At 29.0% G+C, this 17,029-nt stretch overlaps 2 protein-coding genes across 2 annotated transcripts; both read right to left on the bottom strand.

The window, feature by feature from the left end:
* Positions 1-881: 881 nt before the first annotated feature.
* LOC108335057 (sugar transport protein 1) lies at positions 882-3,767 on the bottom strand. The gene is made up of 4 exons (XM_017570978.2): positions 3,427-3,767; positions 2,808-3,133; positions 1,803-2,432; positions 882-1,477 (listed from the first exon to the last, which is right to left on the bottom strand). Exons 1-4 carry the CDS (start codon positions 3,533-3,535, stop codon positions 1,019-1,021), a joined length of 1,524 nt encoding a protein of 507 aa, XP_017426467.1. The 5' UTR covers positions 3,536-3,767; the 3' UTR covers positions 882-1,018.
* A 7,705-nt stretch (positions 3,768-11,472) lies between these two features.
* Positions 11,473-13,025, bottom strand: LOC128194357 (uncharacterized). Its single transcript, XM_052869853.1, has 3 exons — positions 12,871-13,025; positions 11,956-11,987; positions 11,473-11,695 (listed from the first exon to the last, which is right to left on the bottom strand). Exons 1-3 carry the CDS (start codon positions 12,956-12,958, stop codon positions 11,501-11,503), a joined length of 315 nt encoding a protein of 104 aa, XP_052725813.1. The 5' UTR covers positions 12,959-13,025; the 3' UTR covers positions 11,473-11,500.
* Positions 13,026-17,029: the final 4,004 nt, after the last annotated feature.

Here is a 17,029-nt window from a genome sequence, read left to right as displayed (position 1 = left end):
ACTCTTTGAGTGTTACTTCCTGCACCTCCCTACTTTTCTTTCTACACCCTCACATTCTAAAAATACCCTTCTTTAACAAATTTTGAAATTTGTTAAGGATTTTCCAAAAACTTCTAACAGATTTTGAAATTCGTTGAAGGCTTAGAAAATCCTTCAACGGATCTCAAAATTTTTTGAAAGAATTTATTTTTAATGAATTTTGAAATTTGTTGAAGAAAAAAAAAGGTGTAAGTTTTTTTAAAATATAGGAACAATTTTGAAATTTAAAAAAAATGTGAGATATGTCGAATGATCTCTTGAGCTTGATCAAATAAGGGGCTTCAATTCTTTTTCTAATAAGATTTCAAAAGGGTAAAACGAGTATTTTAAAAGTTAAGGGTCCAGGAAGACAAAATGGGTGCAGGAAAGTATTAAATTTTAAGTATTTAAAAACTAAACTTTAAAAAAAAAATTCAATGAGTCTAAATAAATAAAATGTATGTATAATTAAATTTTAAATGATGTTCAAATAATTACTATTTATGTCAAATTCAATAATTTTGGATTTAATACGATAATGTCCATATCCTTTCAATATTCCGTATTAAAATATTTGTATTAATGACGTCAAGGTATCGATTAAAATATCATTAGGGATTTTTATTTCCCACGTATATGTAGGTACAGAAATTTTGTCATCCATGGTTATTGGCAAGTTAGTGAGATTGATGCTGAATCAGAATCACTGAACCAGTGACACGCTAATAGCGTACAAATGACAGTCCATCCAAACCCTGAAGCTTCCACATAAAACCAGATTTCACACGCCATTTGAACTTTCACTATGACATGTAACTTGATTATAGTTCTACGTCTAATCAAGGAGATGACCAATTGTTAAATTCCTTTGCAATATACAAGGTGGAAACTCCATCTTAAATATTATCATGTACAATGAAGCATCATAAGAAAAGGACAAGAAATCGAGTTAACACTGACTTGCATAAATAAAAGACCAAGACCAACAAAGAACAAATATTCAACATTTGGAGTTCGCCTTGTCGTTTTGGATCGTGCTGTCTGACTCCAAAAATTTGCTCCAGATGGGGTGTTTCTGCCAAATCGTACTCATTTCCTCGAGTGGGATACCCTTTGTCTCTGGAAATAACTTGTAGATGAATATGGTCATGATCACCACAAAGAACCCGAAGAAGATGAACAAACCGAATTTCATGTGACACAGCATTAATGTGAAGAATTGGGCTATGAAGAAAGTGCTAATCATGTTGACAGCAACTGTGATGCTCTGTGCAGCAGGTCTAATTTCAAGAGGAAAGATTTCACTTGGTACCAACCAGCCTAGAGGACCCCATGACCAAGCATAACCTGAAACATAGACGCATATGATCCCCACAACCACAATTGCATACCACTTTGGCAATGTTCCTGGGTTTCCATGTGTTCCAAATGCAACCGCAATTGCAATTGTCATGACGATCTGTGGTCAAAACATACTAATTAAAAACTAACCAAATCAATGAAATGAAAAATGTTTAGTTTGGGTGAGTGTTTAACAGATACATTTTTAATGAAATTGATAACTTCTAAGTGAAAAGATTTATGTTTTGATGTTTTTCTTCTAAAATCAAGTTAGTAAAAAAAGTTATTCAAGACAAACTATTAAAATTGCTATAACTCAAAATTAATCAACCTTAGATCAAACATGCGAACATATATCTTAAATTAGGTTAAGCTAGCATCCTAGTTGAGTTTGAAACATGTAATGTAAATCCAAAATTTCACTTTGAGTTTGAAACAGGTACCTGGCAAAGCAACATTTGAACACCACCTTCAAGGAAAAGGGTGCGTCTTCCAAATTTGTCTACCACAAGAATTGAAACCAAAGTTGAAACAGGTTTAAAGCTACCAATGATCACTGCAGACATAAGAGAAGCAGTGCTTCCAAAACCAATTGTTCTGAACAAAATAGGAGCATAGAATGTGATCACATTCAGGCCGGTGAACTGTTGGAAGAAGGGAATGCATATGGCAAACACAAGCTGTGGTCTATACTTTCTCTCCATCAAGGTTCTCCAAGGATGTTTCACACTTTGTGAGGCTTCACTAGCAGCAAGTATGTCCTTGAATTCTGCATCAATTTCTGTTGTACCGCGAATTTTCACAAGCTCCCTTTTGGCCTCTTCAAGACAGCCACGTTCCACAAGGGAGTTTGGTGAATCAGGAAGGCAAAATGAGCCTATAACAAAAATGATAGCTGGAACTGCACCAAGCCCTAAGCTTAGGCGCCATCCCTGACCATTCATTATCTTAGCAAAGTAGTAGTTGAACAAATTTGCCACAAATATGCCTATAGTGATTGACAACTGGAAGCACATATTTAGAGCTCCACGGTACTTAAAAGGGGCCATCTCTGATACATAGATTGGAACTGACTGAAAATACAAATGATATTGGTTAGCAAGAAAGAAGTATAATCAAAGCCAATAAGAAAACATACATCAAGAGTAATTAGAAAACATACAGCAAGAGTCTTTTGTAAACCAATAAGAAATTATTATTTTATGATAATTTTATAATAAGCATCTTAAAAGTCATCATATTTCTTAGTAATTGGCAGTGACAGAGCAAACCAACCCAGTATTATTTCTAATTGATGGATTACTGTACTTTCATGTGTAAAGGGATTTTGGGTTTTTACTCTCAACCAATCAAATTTTAACATAATTGTCTTAAAATTTACTCCTAGCATGATCTCCTGTGAAATCATTTTACAAGCATAAAATTAAATTTGAAAGAAAAGGGTATACCTGATTGGCACATCCAATGCCAAAACCAAGCAGCAACCTGCCAAAAATAAGCATCCAAATGTTCACAGCAAATCCATTAAGTAATGCACCTGCCACGAAGAATATTCCACCCGTAATCATAGTTGAACGCCTACCGAACATTCTGGTTATGAAGGATGCCCCAAGACCCGCTATAAGGGCACTCACATAAAGGGAAGATGTGAACAGTGTCAGTATCTGACTGTTGAACTTGCAGTACTGATTTGAAGAAGGCTTCAGATTCGACTCTTTTTCATATACAGATGGGAAGAATTTCATCAGGAAAGAATCCATGGAGGTCACTCCACCTTTGAAACAAACACAACAAAAATCCCACATCACGAATTTTATCAATCACAAAATATGCATCAGCTGTGTTGTTTTCAATATTGAAACAGAATACGACGGTTAATACTCTTCAATAGTAAATATCATCAACATTAAGTTAAAAACTCTCTCGATCACACACCAATCTCAGGATAATAATGCATTGAAATCCCAGATATGAAACCTCATTTCAGATTGAAACAGGGACAAAATGGGTAATCAAAATTTGCATCAAAGGAAGAATTTTTAAACGAATGTGAAGTACAGGATTTACCTGAAACGCCATGGTCATAACCAAAAATCAAGCCACCAGTAGCCGCCATGATGCAAGTGAGAACCACCCTAAGGGTGAGCTTGCCTGGATATTTGATTGGAACATCCATGATATTTTGCTGAGTAACTTCGTTAGCTAGAAGTTTGGGAGAAGTGAAGAATACATTAGCATTACAGAGAGGAGATCAAAGTAGAGAACAAAAACTATTCATATCATTTTGTTTGAGAGTTTTCTCTCCCTCCAGTGATTCTACCACTATAAATGGAAAGTAGACACAGCAAGCAGTTGTAAGGTAAAATCATCACTCATATTCACTCGCACCAGAGAACAACAGAAAATTATTCAATACCAACATTTATCAATTCTTTGGATAAAGGTGCAGGTTAAAAAGAGGAAATTACAAACATATTTTAATTTAATTTTAATAAAATTAGGTATGAATTAAAATTCAAAGATTAATTAATCAATTCACAAAATTAAAAACAATATTGAAATTCATTTATTAATAACATTCCATAAAAGTGCATAGATTTAAAAAATAATTAAATGTCATATATAATTTTATATTTTTATATAACTTTAATTTACCTTTTTAATATTTATTTATAAGAAAGAAAAACATTATTAATATAAAACTAAATCAATAATACAAACATTAACGGTTTATATATATATATATATATATATATATATATATATATATATATATATATAATTACAAATACTAAAATGTTTTTATCAGAACTATTTTTCATAATAATTTTATGATTTTTCTTCTGTTTAGATTAATAAAATATTGAAGTGGACTTTTATCAAGAAGGATGGTGTTAGAAAGGTATAATCCATTAAGACTTTAGGCATATACATAATTAACTATACACCTCATTTTGTATTTACCTAATGTACGTTTTTATGGAGTACAAAAATAAATTATGGAATCTAATAAATTTTCAATAATAACAGTCACATCAAAACTTTCAAATTTCAAATTAAATTCAAATATATTCACATTAAATTAGCAATAAAAAATGATTCATAGTTGCAACAGACAGGAAATGAAAATAATTCAAAAATAAAAAAGAGTCGTTATCATAATTTATGGAGAAAAATCAATGAAACATGTTCTAATAGATAATGTTTATCATAGGACAACACAAAACATCTTGTAGATAAAAAGAAGCTTACCTGTGGTTTTGTAATTCTCTCTTCTTTCTCTTAATTCTTGTTCTTTTTTCTCTGTCATTTCTTTCTTCTGCTTCTCCCTTTTATACACAAGAGAAGAAACTACTACAATAGAGATTAACTGTGCATAGGTGGATTTGTTACAACAGGAAAGTGACAAGATCTTACCAGCCAAAAAAATTAGGAAGAATTAGGGAAGAGTGGGTAGTTTATTTATCTGGAAAAGGTTAAATTTAAATAAATAGTTATGGACAAATCGATAATACAATTATTTTACTTTAAAAATAGTAAAATTTAAGTAAACTATTATAGGATAAAATAATTATTTTAGTTTTAAAAAATTGTTTAAAGAATAAATTTTAAAAACATAGACACATTAATACAGATAAATCTAGTATAGATTTATAGAACAAAATAAATTAAAAAAAATTATTTAATATTTCTTAAAATAAAATACATTTTTATATGAAAAAGATTATTTTTTTAATATTTAAATATAATTTAAATTTTACTAATTTGACTGGGAAGTTGTTTTTAATGATGTTGTAATTTGACTGTGCTGATGATGTGTTGTTGATGAGCATAATTTAAAAGTCTTTTATGATTTTGACAATTTTAATTAATATAATTGTTGTTTAATCACGTACAGTCTTCTTGTTTTTTCTGTGTGTTGGATTATATTGAGTGTCTAACATTCTAAATTCAGTATCCGTGAACCATCTTCTTAACGAAATTAAAACTTTTAAATAAAAACAAGTAGAGTAACAAAAACCTAAAACACAGAAACAAGAAATTAAGAAAGTAAAGTTGAAAACAAGTGGTGTTATGGATGAAATGGACATAATTGGGACATGGAACATGAAACATGAAACATCAAAGAGATTCTACTTTATACGCTACGTACTAATCCTATAGTCTCCTAAAAATATATTAAACATACTTTTAGTCTCTAATCTTAATATAAAATTAGAATTTATCATTAATTTAAAATTTTGATATATTTTAATTTTTAAATTTAAATAAACATAATTTCTTAATTCATACTTTCTACGTGTTAAATACTGTTTGAAATTTATGTTTAAGTTAAAATATGTTAATGATATAAAGAGTTTAAACCTTAATTTAAAACATCAATCAAAACATTAAAAAGTTTTATAAAATTAAATTAAATATTTATTTTTATAATTTAAGAATCATTGTATCAAATTTTCATACAGAATTTCAATTTTATATTCAAATAATTTGAGACTAAAAATATATTCAATTAAAAATATTATTGTAAGTTTTGTATATTTTTCTCTTTAGTCTGAAATATAACATTTTTCTTTTTTTAAAGAGTGTTAAAACATTTTCTGCATAAAACATTATCAAAACCACTCAAAAGACTAAAAGCAATACATTTTAAAATTAGAGAAACTATAAAACAGACAAAATATATATAGAAACTAAAATTGAACTTCAAAAAATTCGATGGGTATAAAGAAATTACCGTGGATAATCACAAATTCTACAAAAATTATCTTTCAGAAATTGTAGTATTGTCGTAGTCGCAAACTGTATATAGACACCAATTAAAATATAAAGAATGAAACAAGTGTTGGAATCTTGGAGTGCGGTTGCAATTGAGAGAGTGTAGACCCATTGTGTGAAGTGTGAACAGATGACTAAATTGGTGACCGCTTCAATGTCAGAAAGGGATGATTGTGCTGTGTAATCAATCTCTTTCTTGCTTCTTTTATTGGGTATTGGAAGCAATTTAAAGCTTATGGGCAAAGCCAAAATCATTATACTATGAATAAATTGTAGAGGGTTATGGAAATCATCATCATAAAATCATGGTGGTTTGAAATGAATGAGAGAAAGAAAAGAGAAGTGTTTTTTTCTTTTCAGTTTTAGTTTTTAACATTCAATTCATTTAACACACATTATGAAACTTATTTTTATTGAATTTTTAGATTATCGCAATATATAATTAAAAATTAAAAAATATTTTTTGACATATTTATTTGACACTATTTTTTGTTTAAAAAATACAAAAATGTATACTTTTATAATTATTTTACTCTTTTGTGTCAAATAAATATAAAATTATGGTATAGTATTATTAGTTTATATAATTTTAAAATTTAATAATATCATATGTATCAAATGAATGTATTTATGTGTTTAAGGTACCGCTACCTGTGAATAATACCAGGTTCTCCTATCTAACTTTCTCTCTCCCTGTATATATTTAATAGAAAAACTTTATGTGATTTTTTTAATAGAAAGAGAATTTTTGAACCTACTTGAACTTTATTAGGTCAATTTGATAAGAAGAGAATTGTATTTCTAACACTAATAGTTTGCTTAATAATTAGTCAAATAAGCACCGAGTTTCGTAAGTCACGGGCGAGGATTGGGTATATATATTCACCTATATTTGACTTTTCTTACATGATTATATTCACGGGGTATATATTTATAATAAATTTTTTAACAACCCACTTTGCTAATCTTAACATTATACTAGCATTAGAAAATTACTTCAAATTGATTTTTATTTTGTAATTCATTTTTCATGAAAAATTTGTTTTATAGCTAAAAGCTTTAGCTAATGTGAAAAGAAACTCTTTTTTCAACCATAAAATTGAAATAGGAACACGACCCAAAAAGTTCAGCTTTTAATGAGTGTGTTTAGTGTGATGTTTAGTTTTATATTCACATTTTGGTGTGAAAAATAGAAAGATCTAAAAGGACTTTAGTTTGACGTAAATTAAAACTACGTTTAGTTTTATTTGACTCAACAGTAAACATGACACTAAAATAAATTTAATTAAATTCTTTTAATTATTTGTTCAAGTATTTTTATACCTTTCCCACTTATAATAAATTAATAACGAAGATGATACATTATTACATAATATATATTATTACAAACTTCAAAGTTATTCTATAAATATTTCAATTCCTCAAGTATCTTCAATATTCGTTTTTCAAAGTGTTTATTTGTCACAAGGTGAATGAGGGTTATGTTTACAGAAGATGTTCCAATGCTCAATTTAGCTTCAACATCAATAGAGTATTAAACGTAATTAATAAGAATGTAATTTATTTATCATCAACTTTCTTCTTCCATTATCAGGAATTAGCTCACTATTGAACAAGATTATCACACTTTTTTCCATCAACTTGCCTTTTAAGGTTCTTCACATCTTCTTTAATGGAAAACAATACTTTCAACCTAGGAATTATAAGCAAATACCACATTATCTTAGTAGGTGACCATTATTGTCTTCATCATCATTATTTCCATCAACATTCTTTTTAAACCACAATAAACCACCTGTTGGACACACTTTCAGTGAAGCATACTCGACACAATCATTAGGGCATGCATGTATCTTTAGGTATTCCAAACCCACTCAATATAAAATTTTCTTCGTCTCATAATTATAGATAGGTATTGTGTTATTTTTCTTCAGCAATTCACACAATTCTATGCAACTTTTATCAGTCCATCCATTATTTGCTTTTAAACTAAACAATTTCAATGTTATTGATAGTCATGCAAATTTGGAGCATCCTGGATACTACTCTTCCTCTGAATCGTTCTTAAGAGAATCATATAAATGAACTCTTCTAAATTTTGCTTCACCAACATCACGTACCATGTTCTCTAAATGATCATTCATCCATTCATTCACATAATATATTCCTCATGACGTCGTAGGATTGTTTAGTACTTCTCCATGCCAAGAACAAATTATGTAATTTCTCATTATACCATAGATGAATAGATGATCACACATGTTGGACAAGTCCTAACATATTTGATTAAGACAACGAATACAAGGACAAAAATATAGAGTTTGTGTGTTCTTCAACATATTGCAAGAACTTATAAACTCCCTTTTCATACTCTTCACTGATGTGACATTCATTCATTTAGCTTTGATCCATATGTCCGTAACAAACTCCATTTGTTTGAAATTCTTAATTCTCACAAGGTTAGGCCTCTACCTATTCAAAAAATATTTTTCATAATTACTAACACATATACAAAGAAGTTATAACATGATAAATTTGATAAAATTTTGACAGCATTTTGCATTGGCCTTTGAAATATACGAACTGAAAGTGATCACGGATTACCACAATCAAATATGCCTCTAAAGAACAATACAAATTGATCTCAAAACGATTTTTTTTATCAAATTTATCCACGAACTCTAACGTACATGTTATAGCAAATTATGAAAAATATTTTTTTTCAAACTATCCGATCAGATAATTTGAGATTTAATACAAACAAATAAAAGTTTAATCATTTGTGTTAAATTTTAAACGGAAACTAAGTTTCACCCAATATTTAATTAAAATGTATAAAATCACACTAGACAAAATATAACCAATGCCAGATACAACAAACAAGTTTTCCATGGGCAATATATATCAAAAGAACGAAAGTGCAACAACCAATTTATAAACAAATCGTTAAGACTGATCTAGATAGTGGTTCACTACAAAAATGCTTAAAGATACCAACTAAATTTTATCGACAGATATATATCTGTCGGTAAATTTTCATTATCGACGGATTTATCGACAAATTTTGAAGTGTTTTTAATGTCGGAAAAATTTGTCAATAATGCATAGTTAGTTACCAGCGAAAACATTTGTCAATAATGCGTATGTCAGTTATCAACGGAAAAATTCGTCAGTAAATCCATTAGTGTATGTCACTTACCGACGAAACAATCCGTCGATAAAATTCGTTAGTAATGAAATGACAAAATAGCAGAAATTTTCCTGCTCATTTTTCATTTATCGATGACATTTTTGGATGGAAGAATCCGTCGATAAGTGAAATATGCGTTACCAATAGAAGGATCTGTTAGTAAAATCCGTTAGTAATGCCTACTTCACTTATCGACGAAAAATTCGTCGATAAAAAGAGTGGGAATTTTCGTGCCCATTTTTTCCCTTTGTCCACGAGAAGCATTATTTATTTCGCCCTCTTTCTTGCAAGTTTCATTTTCGCTGCATGTCCTCAGGTCATGGTAGCTTTGACGTACTTCCATCTTCGTCTAGCCAAGTCGTCGTTTCCATCCCCACCGACGTCATTGAGGTTTTTGACTCCATTTTTTTCTTCTCTACAACCACTGCCAGCACCGTCCAATGCCTTTTTTCTTCTCCTTTCACACTTCAGTCGCTACTGCCACTGTGCAACGCTACTTTTGTTCTTCCCTTTTCACTCTTCAAGCACTGCCACCACCGTGCAACACCACTTTTATCCACTGTAACGATTCTTGAAAAAAGGCTTCAAGATGAAAGAAAGAAGAAGAAGGATTGGTAAAAATGCTTTTGTCCACTATAATGACCAAAGCCAACGTTTTTCATCACCATGCAAAGATTCTAGATTGGTAAATGTGAAAGAAAAAAGGAGAGGGAGAGGAAAAGCAGAGAAGAAGATGAACTAAATCGGGATATTTACTGACGAATTTTTTTCGTCGATAATTACTAACAAATTTTTCCTTCGGTAATTACCGACGAAATAAAGAATTCGTCATAAAATTTACCGACAAATTTTTGACTGTCGGTAAGTCGTTGATAATTTTGTTTTAGCAGTGAATTTTATGCATTATCGACGGATTTTGACCATCGATAATATCAATTTTTCACGTAGTATGGTTTAATTAAAATGCGAAAAGTCACACTAGACAAAATATAACCAATGCAAGATACAACATACAAGTTTCCTAAGGGTAATATATATAAAAAATATTGAAAGTGCAACAGCCAATTTGCTAACAAAGTTCATTGTACACATAAAAAATAAAAACAAAACTAACCTTCAAGGTGGCTGCCAGAATAAAGTGTCGTCGCTACTGAGAGAGAAAGAAGAACACGTCGATGCTCCAAAGATGGTCTATGCACGGAACTAATCAGTCAAAACGAATAAAAGTTAAATCTAAATTATTCAATAAACGTGTATTTGTGTTAAATGAAAAAAATATTTCCTTTTGTTTTGGGCAATTGTTCATCACATATATATAACTTATGGTTTTTTGGCATCATTTCTTAGACTATGAATCTAAATCTGTCTCTTCTCATAAACATTAAACTAGAGAACGTTGTTTTTCAAAAAAGTTCTTCAATATTTCTATACACACAGATTAACGTACTTATATCTAACGTATCCTCGCGTACTATTCAAATAATTATAGAAGCACAAAAAAAATTGCAGAAAAATAAAATTAAAATATTTTTTTATAACGAAAAGTTGTAAAAATAAATTTAAAAGTTACTTTTCAATTTCCTTTTTACTTTTACCTTTCATTTTTTTCTTTATTTCATATTCTAAAATCTAAAATCATACTATTTAAAAGATTATAATTTACTAGTAATTCTGAAGTTTAAAACTTAAACAATTGTCAAAAACTAGCATTTAATGTTAGATTATTATTTTTTGACTATAATTTTAAATATTTTTTGAAGTGTCAAAAAAGTTAGACGAAATATTACTTTAGTCTCATCAAAACTAAATTTACATGTATTTTCACAATCTCTTATTAAAAAATTTAATAAAATATATCATATTTCCATAGACAATTATATAACCTTAACAACAAAATTCTACTTTAAAGGAGAATGATATATATATATATATATATATATATATATATATATATATATATATATATATATATATATATATATATCTGAGTTATTCGTCAATACTTCTTTAACTTAACTGATTCATCATGTTTGTTTACGGTACATTGAGACCATAAGCACTTCTATAAGTTCATATATGTAGTAATTAAATTAAGAAATACTAAAGGATGATATATATAAAGAAATAAAAAAACACCCAAATATCTTCCATTAAGAGGATGAACTTAAGAGTTCATTTGTTATTCTTAGGTGGATGGTGTGCTGGTCGATGATAATCAGCAGTAAAAGCCAAGGGACCTCCATTAACCTCATAAGGCAAACGTCTTCTACCATTTCTTTTTGCACATGCTTTGCTCAACTTCCCTTCATCAATTGTTGCGAAGCTTTTCACTGTAGTACTTTTCGTAACCCTAGTTGCAACACTTGCCTGTTAAATTCCAAATATATGGTACAAAATAAAGCTTTTTAGTCTGTGAAATGCTAAGTTATCCTTTATGAAATGGTTTTGCATTCCTAGACTAAAGATTCATTTACTGCAGTTCCACTGCATGAGCCACATTTTCTTTTATAATTTAATAACATGTGACAAATATACTATCCTATATAGACTTAAATAGTTTGGTTCAAACGCTGTCAAACATTCCCTTGTAATATATCATCCCATATTTCAAATGTTCATTCATTTACCTTTATATCCGGAATTTCATCAACTGCAGCACCTGCATTTTCCACCATGTTTTTGGTCAATACAATTCTGCCAACGATGTTAATTTGATCATCTATAGAAAGTAATTAAGGACTTGGTGGAAGGAGCTTCTCAATAAGAATTTTTATAATAAGAAGAATTTACTTTGGCATACATTAAAATTAATTTGTGTAAATTAAAAATAAAAAATTGAAGAAGTTAAATGAGAATTAAAGGCTTTTTTTATGAACTTCTAAGTATTTTTTTTAATAAAAGATTGATTTAGTACAATAAACATATTTCACTTTTAATATACTAAGAAAAAATATTACAATCTTACTACTAAAACTGTAGTTTTATCAATTTTATACGAATTAATTAATGATCAAGTTAATAGAACATAATTCACTTTTTAGTAATTATCATGCGTGTAAATTGAAATAAACTAATCATTCTATATCAAATGAAGTTAAAACAAAACTACCATTTAAAATTATTGTATAAAAGTTGTAGTTTGCTTTTATTGTAGTGAAAACTAAATATCCCAATACTTGTAAGACTATATATCCTAAAACATTTTATTAAAAGAACATAAAAATAATAAAAATAAATTTAACTTATTTATAAATAAATTAATCATAACTCAAGAAATTAATTTTACTTTCCTTTACTTCACTGCAATTTTTTTCACTAAACTAAAAATGGAATATATTATGCCAATATTTACTATACGATTATTTGTCTTAACATATTTTATAAGCAAAATATAAAATAAAATAAAACTAAATTGACTTATTTATAAATACATTAATCATATCAAGAAATCAATTTCATTTTCCTTTTAGAAATCATTGTGAAGAAATTTGTGCCATAAATAACAAATAGAAACATATACATACACCAAATGAAAGAAATACCTTTAGGGTTCATCCGTGCAGTGGAGAACCAGGCAGCACAAAGAAACACAAACACAACACAAGCTGCAGTGTTCTTGATTAGCACCATCACAGTCTCTGATATAACTTGTATAAGTAGTCTTATTCCTTTCGGAAGGTAAAGTTTTACCTTAAAATGAAATTGCCTAAAAGAGAAATCAGTTCCAAAGGGTAAGTTTTCATTTATAGGAAGTGAAGGAAAACCCAAGTCAAAATTAACCAACAATTCCGTAATCCAATCAAATTTAAATTATTCATATACCTATAAAATCTGAGGGCAACTTTTAGAAGCTATCGTTGCAAAAACTAGTCCTTGAACGTTCAAACACTAGCTGTAATGTATATAGTATTTCAAATGCTTGGGAACTAAAACTATTTCTCAATCCCAACAATTACAACTTCAATGAATCCCCATTACAAGTATCGATCGATGTATATTTTTGTAGTCTTTATATTTGTTCTTTCTGTTGGTCTAGCAATAAAGAAATCATTAAATTTCGTTCTATCATTTCTAAAATTTATTTTTGTCAGTCATTATTTAATATTGATTTATGAGCATCTTGAAAATTAATGGAATATTTTTTGGGTGCCTAAATTGAAAAACTAATACCATATTTATAAAAATGGAAACACATTTAAGTATAAAAGGTTTGAGAATTTCTACGTGAATCTGTGGTCCAAAGAATGTAAAGAACAGTGGCATTAGAGTTTCAGACGTAGTGCCACCATTCTTGGGATAGGAGAGAGTTCACAAAGGGTTGACAACAAAGATGATGTTACTCGTGATAACGTGGAATTGAAGCTTTCTGTGTTTTGCGTCTGTCTACCACCATGCATTCAACGAGAAAAGACTATGTGCTTTTAATTTCCCGAGGCAGGCACACTACGTTAAACAATGTGATTCACGAATATTAAAATTAAGTTACTAGATTTCCCATGTAATAGAACATGACCATTTTGCAGTTCAAGGTTATTGTGGACAAAACAAGTTATTTAGTACTAACTACCCCCATGTTTGATAAAAAGAAAATATAAATGAGAGCGAAAGAAGTCATTTTAAGAGTATTTATATTTCATAAAATTAAAATGGCTTGAAATCATTGCAATATTTTTTAAAATTTTAGATACATTTATATTGTTAACATTTGAAAAGTAATTCGTAGGTATATAATCAGAAACAGTAAGAAAAGTATATAGACATTTGGTTATTAGCAGATATTATTTTTATTTGTGCGCATTATAGTTTGTAATTTTTATTATATATTACGGTTAATTAAAATCATATGGTCTTCTATGTAAGAATTCGGTTAGTTAGGAAGCATGAACCAAGAGGTCTCACCACTCACACCTTAAACATGGTTTAGAACTAAAGATGATTATATTAAACCAAATCATGATTATTACAAGTTGAGTCGTAATTAGGTGGGTGCTAATCCGAAATCCACTCCAAAATCTATAAAAACAAGTTTAAGGTATTGTTGTAGGTTTACATTTAATACACATTTATTGCAGAACTGTCGAATGTATATTGATTTTGACTAGAGTACCTTCTCTAAGTAGTCTCCAAGTTTTATTAAACAACGAGAGTGAAGTGAAGGACGAACGATGACTTATACAAAAAAGTCGTACGAACAAAATAAGGAGAACAATTAACCTCAAACTCACAAATCGAAACAGAAATCATTCTTGAAACGTAAAATAGACAACTATAACTATTCAAGATTATCCTTTCAAAACCTGTAAAATAGATTTTATATATACAACAAAAATATGTTTACTTATTGTTACTTTTTAGAGATAAGATTAAAGAGTTATTCAAATATAATTATCTTATCGACACTTTGTAAAATTTCTTACATATATATAAAATAGAAAGTATTTTTAAAATTGTGAATATTGTGAAGTCTTACAAAATTTATAAAATTGATTAAAAATGAAAACAAGTTTTATAAAAGGCACTCAATATTTTTCTTATTATTAAAAATTCAAAACTATAAATAGAACTTCTTTAAAAGGAATTTAATTTTATAAAAAAGTTTATCTTTCTAGAAACCTATTCTTTTGCGGGTAACAGGTACCCGCGGGTCGAGTAGTATATTACCCGTACCTGACCCGTTTAGAATCGGGTATTAAAATACTTGCTACCCGTTACCTGCGAGTAGTAAATACCCGCGGATAGTAACTACCGCCGCAGATTTTTTGTCATCCCTAGATGAAGTGTTTAGGATTCTTTAAGAGAGGTTGGACCAAGTCTTGGAGGAAGGTGTAGAGGAGGCCACTTAGATTGCTCTAGCCCAGGGTGACCTTAGAAGAGGTTGTGTGCACAAAATGACAACATAACTTTACTCTATTTCCAAAGGTGATTACATGATGGAGAGACATCTTTATTTATAGGCTAAGGTGTCTCAAAATTGACAGAAACTTAGATCTAAAAGAGCCACCTTGGTTGGCTTGGAGAGCAAGGACAAATCCTCTCCAATAGGAAGGAGACAAGAGACAAAAATTCTCTCAAATGAGAGTGACATGTGACCATTATCTATGGAAAAACTATTCTACATGACCACTAACTAGGAGAAAAACTCTCCAATGGCAAGCCTCCACATGCCTTAGATGAAAATGTTCCCTTGTTCTCCAAGCTTAGCCAAAATGTTGACCCATTACTCAACCCCCCAATTTAGACGTCCAAACATGGTCAAGATTGGGCTTTGGCCCTTTGTTGACTTGGTTGGTTAAAATCATATTCTACTTGGCCCAAAATACAAAGCCCAAATTGAAATCCTACACTACTAGGTTCATAACGAGGTTTCACCATGCACCTTCAAATTCCAGGTTTGCCCTCTAATTAATGAGGTTTTGTAAATATTATCATAGTTATTATTGATAAAATTAAAAAATTTAATCACAAATGATTTAATCACAAATGAAACTAATAAAATGTGTGTTTAATGTTCATAAATGAAAGACATAATTATAAAAAACATTGTATCGGACATGGAAATTCGAAGAAAAAACATTATATTTCGAGATCTTATGTTTCTCCTTTGGAATGTTCATATTCGATACAATGTTTTTGATAGTTTTTCTTTAATTATATTATTTGTAAATATTTATTAGATTATTTTAAATTTTTTTATTATATTATTTCTAAATGTTTAATTAGGTAATTTGTATGAATTAATTTTATTTATGAAAAAAAATAAATTTATTTAAAATTGATAAAATTTATTCAAAAGTGATATGAAAAATTTTAAATATTTTTTAGTAGTGTTAAGTATTATTAATTCATTAAAATATTTTAAAATAAATATGAAATATTTATAAAAAAAATTATTTAGTTCATAATTAATTTATTAATGCAAATATTTATATATTTATTAAATCTTATTCTTTTATTAAAAAATAATTATATATCTTAAATTATAAAACCTAGATATTTGAATGGAGATTGGGAATCTAAGTCAAAGAATCTAGTCAAAAGTTTCTTTTACTTTTATTAAAAATTAATAACATCTTAATAAAGGATATTACAGATATTTCAGAAAATTTTGGAGGTTTAGGATGAAACTTTTTACGTGCAAGATGAAACACCTCTCAAATAAAATTTAGACTATTTGACTCATAATACAAAACTTAAATAAAATCTAGATTATTAGACTCAAAATACAAGACCCTACATCTTTATGATAGTTTAAAATAGTTCAAGAGAAAGAGTATAGGCTGATCTTTCATTAATCACTTTAACTCTTCATTAGTATACCATGTGACTTCATTCATTTGATTTCTTTTATATTTCTTTATAACTTTTCAAATGAATATCATTATTATTAGGCCAGCATGAATGACTTGTGCAAGGTCCTCTGTACGCCAAAAGACTTCTAAATTGTGAGGATTTTCAGATTTTTAAAGGTCCATAAATATACATTATTCTTTTCATGTTTTTATTTTTATATTAATGGTCGAGGAGTCCAATTTTGATGATAAGAGTAGAATCTCCAAAGGCATTCCTGATCACTGTCCAGTCACCACAAATACACGACGCAACGACTTTGATTAGTATGATTTGGTTTCTTTAGCAAGAAATTTTTTGTCTCCCTTGTTAGAAAAGGAATAGTATAATCACCTGCTCTGTAGAAAACATCCG

Source organism: Vigna angularis, chromosome 10 (genome assembly GCF_016808095.1).
Source record: "Vigna angularis cultivar LongXiaoDou No.4 chromosome 10, ASM1680809v1, whole genome shotgun sequence".
Classification (NCBI taxonomy): domain Eukaryota; kingdom Viridiplantae; phylum Streptophyta; class Magnoliopsida; order Fabales; family Fabaceae; genus Vigna; species Vigna angularis.
Note: the sequence above shows the minus strand (reverse complement) of the source record. Positions and strands in the feature narration are given on the sequence as shown.

Coding starts and splice junctions, on each gene's coding strand:
- LOC128194357 (XM_052869853.1), bottom strand. CDS start 12,958: ATGGTGCTAATCAAGAACACTGCAGCTTGTGTTGTGTTTGTGTTTCTT. Junction 11,988..12,870: donor TGCACGGATGAACCCTAAAG/GTATTTCTTTCA, acceptor TGGAAAATGCAG/GTGCTGCAGTTGATGAAATT. Junction 11,696..11,955: donor ATGAAATTCCGGATATAAAG/GTAAATGAATGA, acceptor GGAATTTAACAG/GCAAGTGTTGCAACTAGGGT.
- LOC108335057 (XM_017570978.2), bottom strand. CDS start 3,535: ATGGATGTTCCAATCAAATATCCAGGCAAGCTCACCCTTAGGGTGGTT. Junction 3,134..3,426: donor TTATGACCATGGCGTTTCAG/GTAAATCCTGTA, acceptor TTTGTTTCAAAG/GTGGAGTGACCTCCATGGAT. Junction 1,478..1,802: donor TTCAAATGTTGCTTTGCCAG/GTACCTGTTTCA, acceptor TTTTGACCACAG/ATCGTCATGACAATTGCAAT.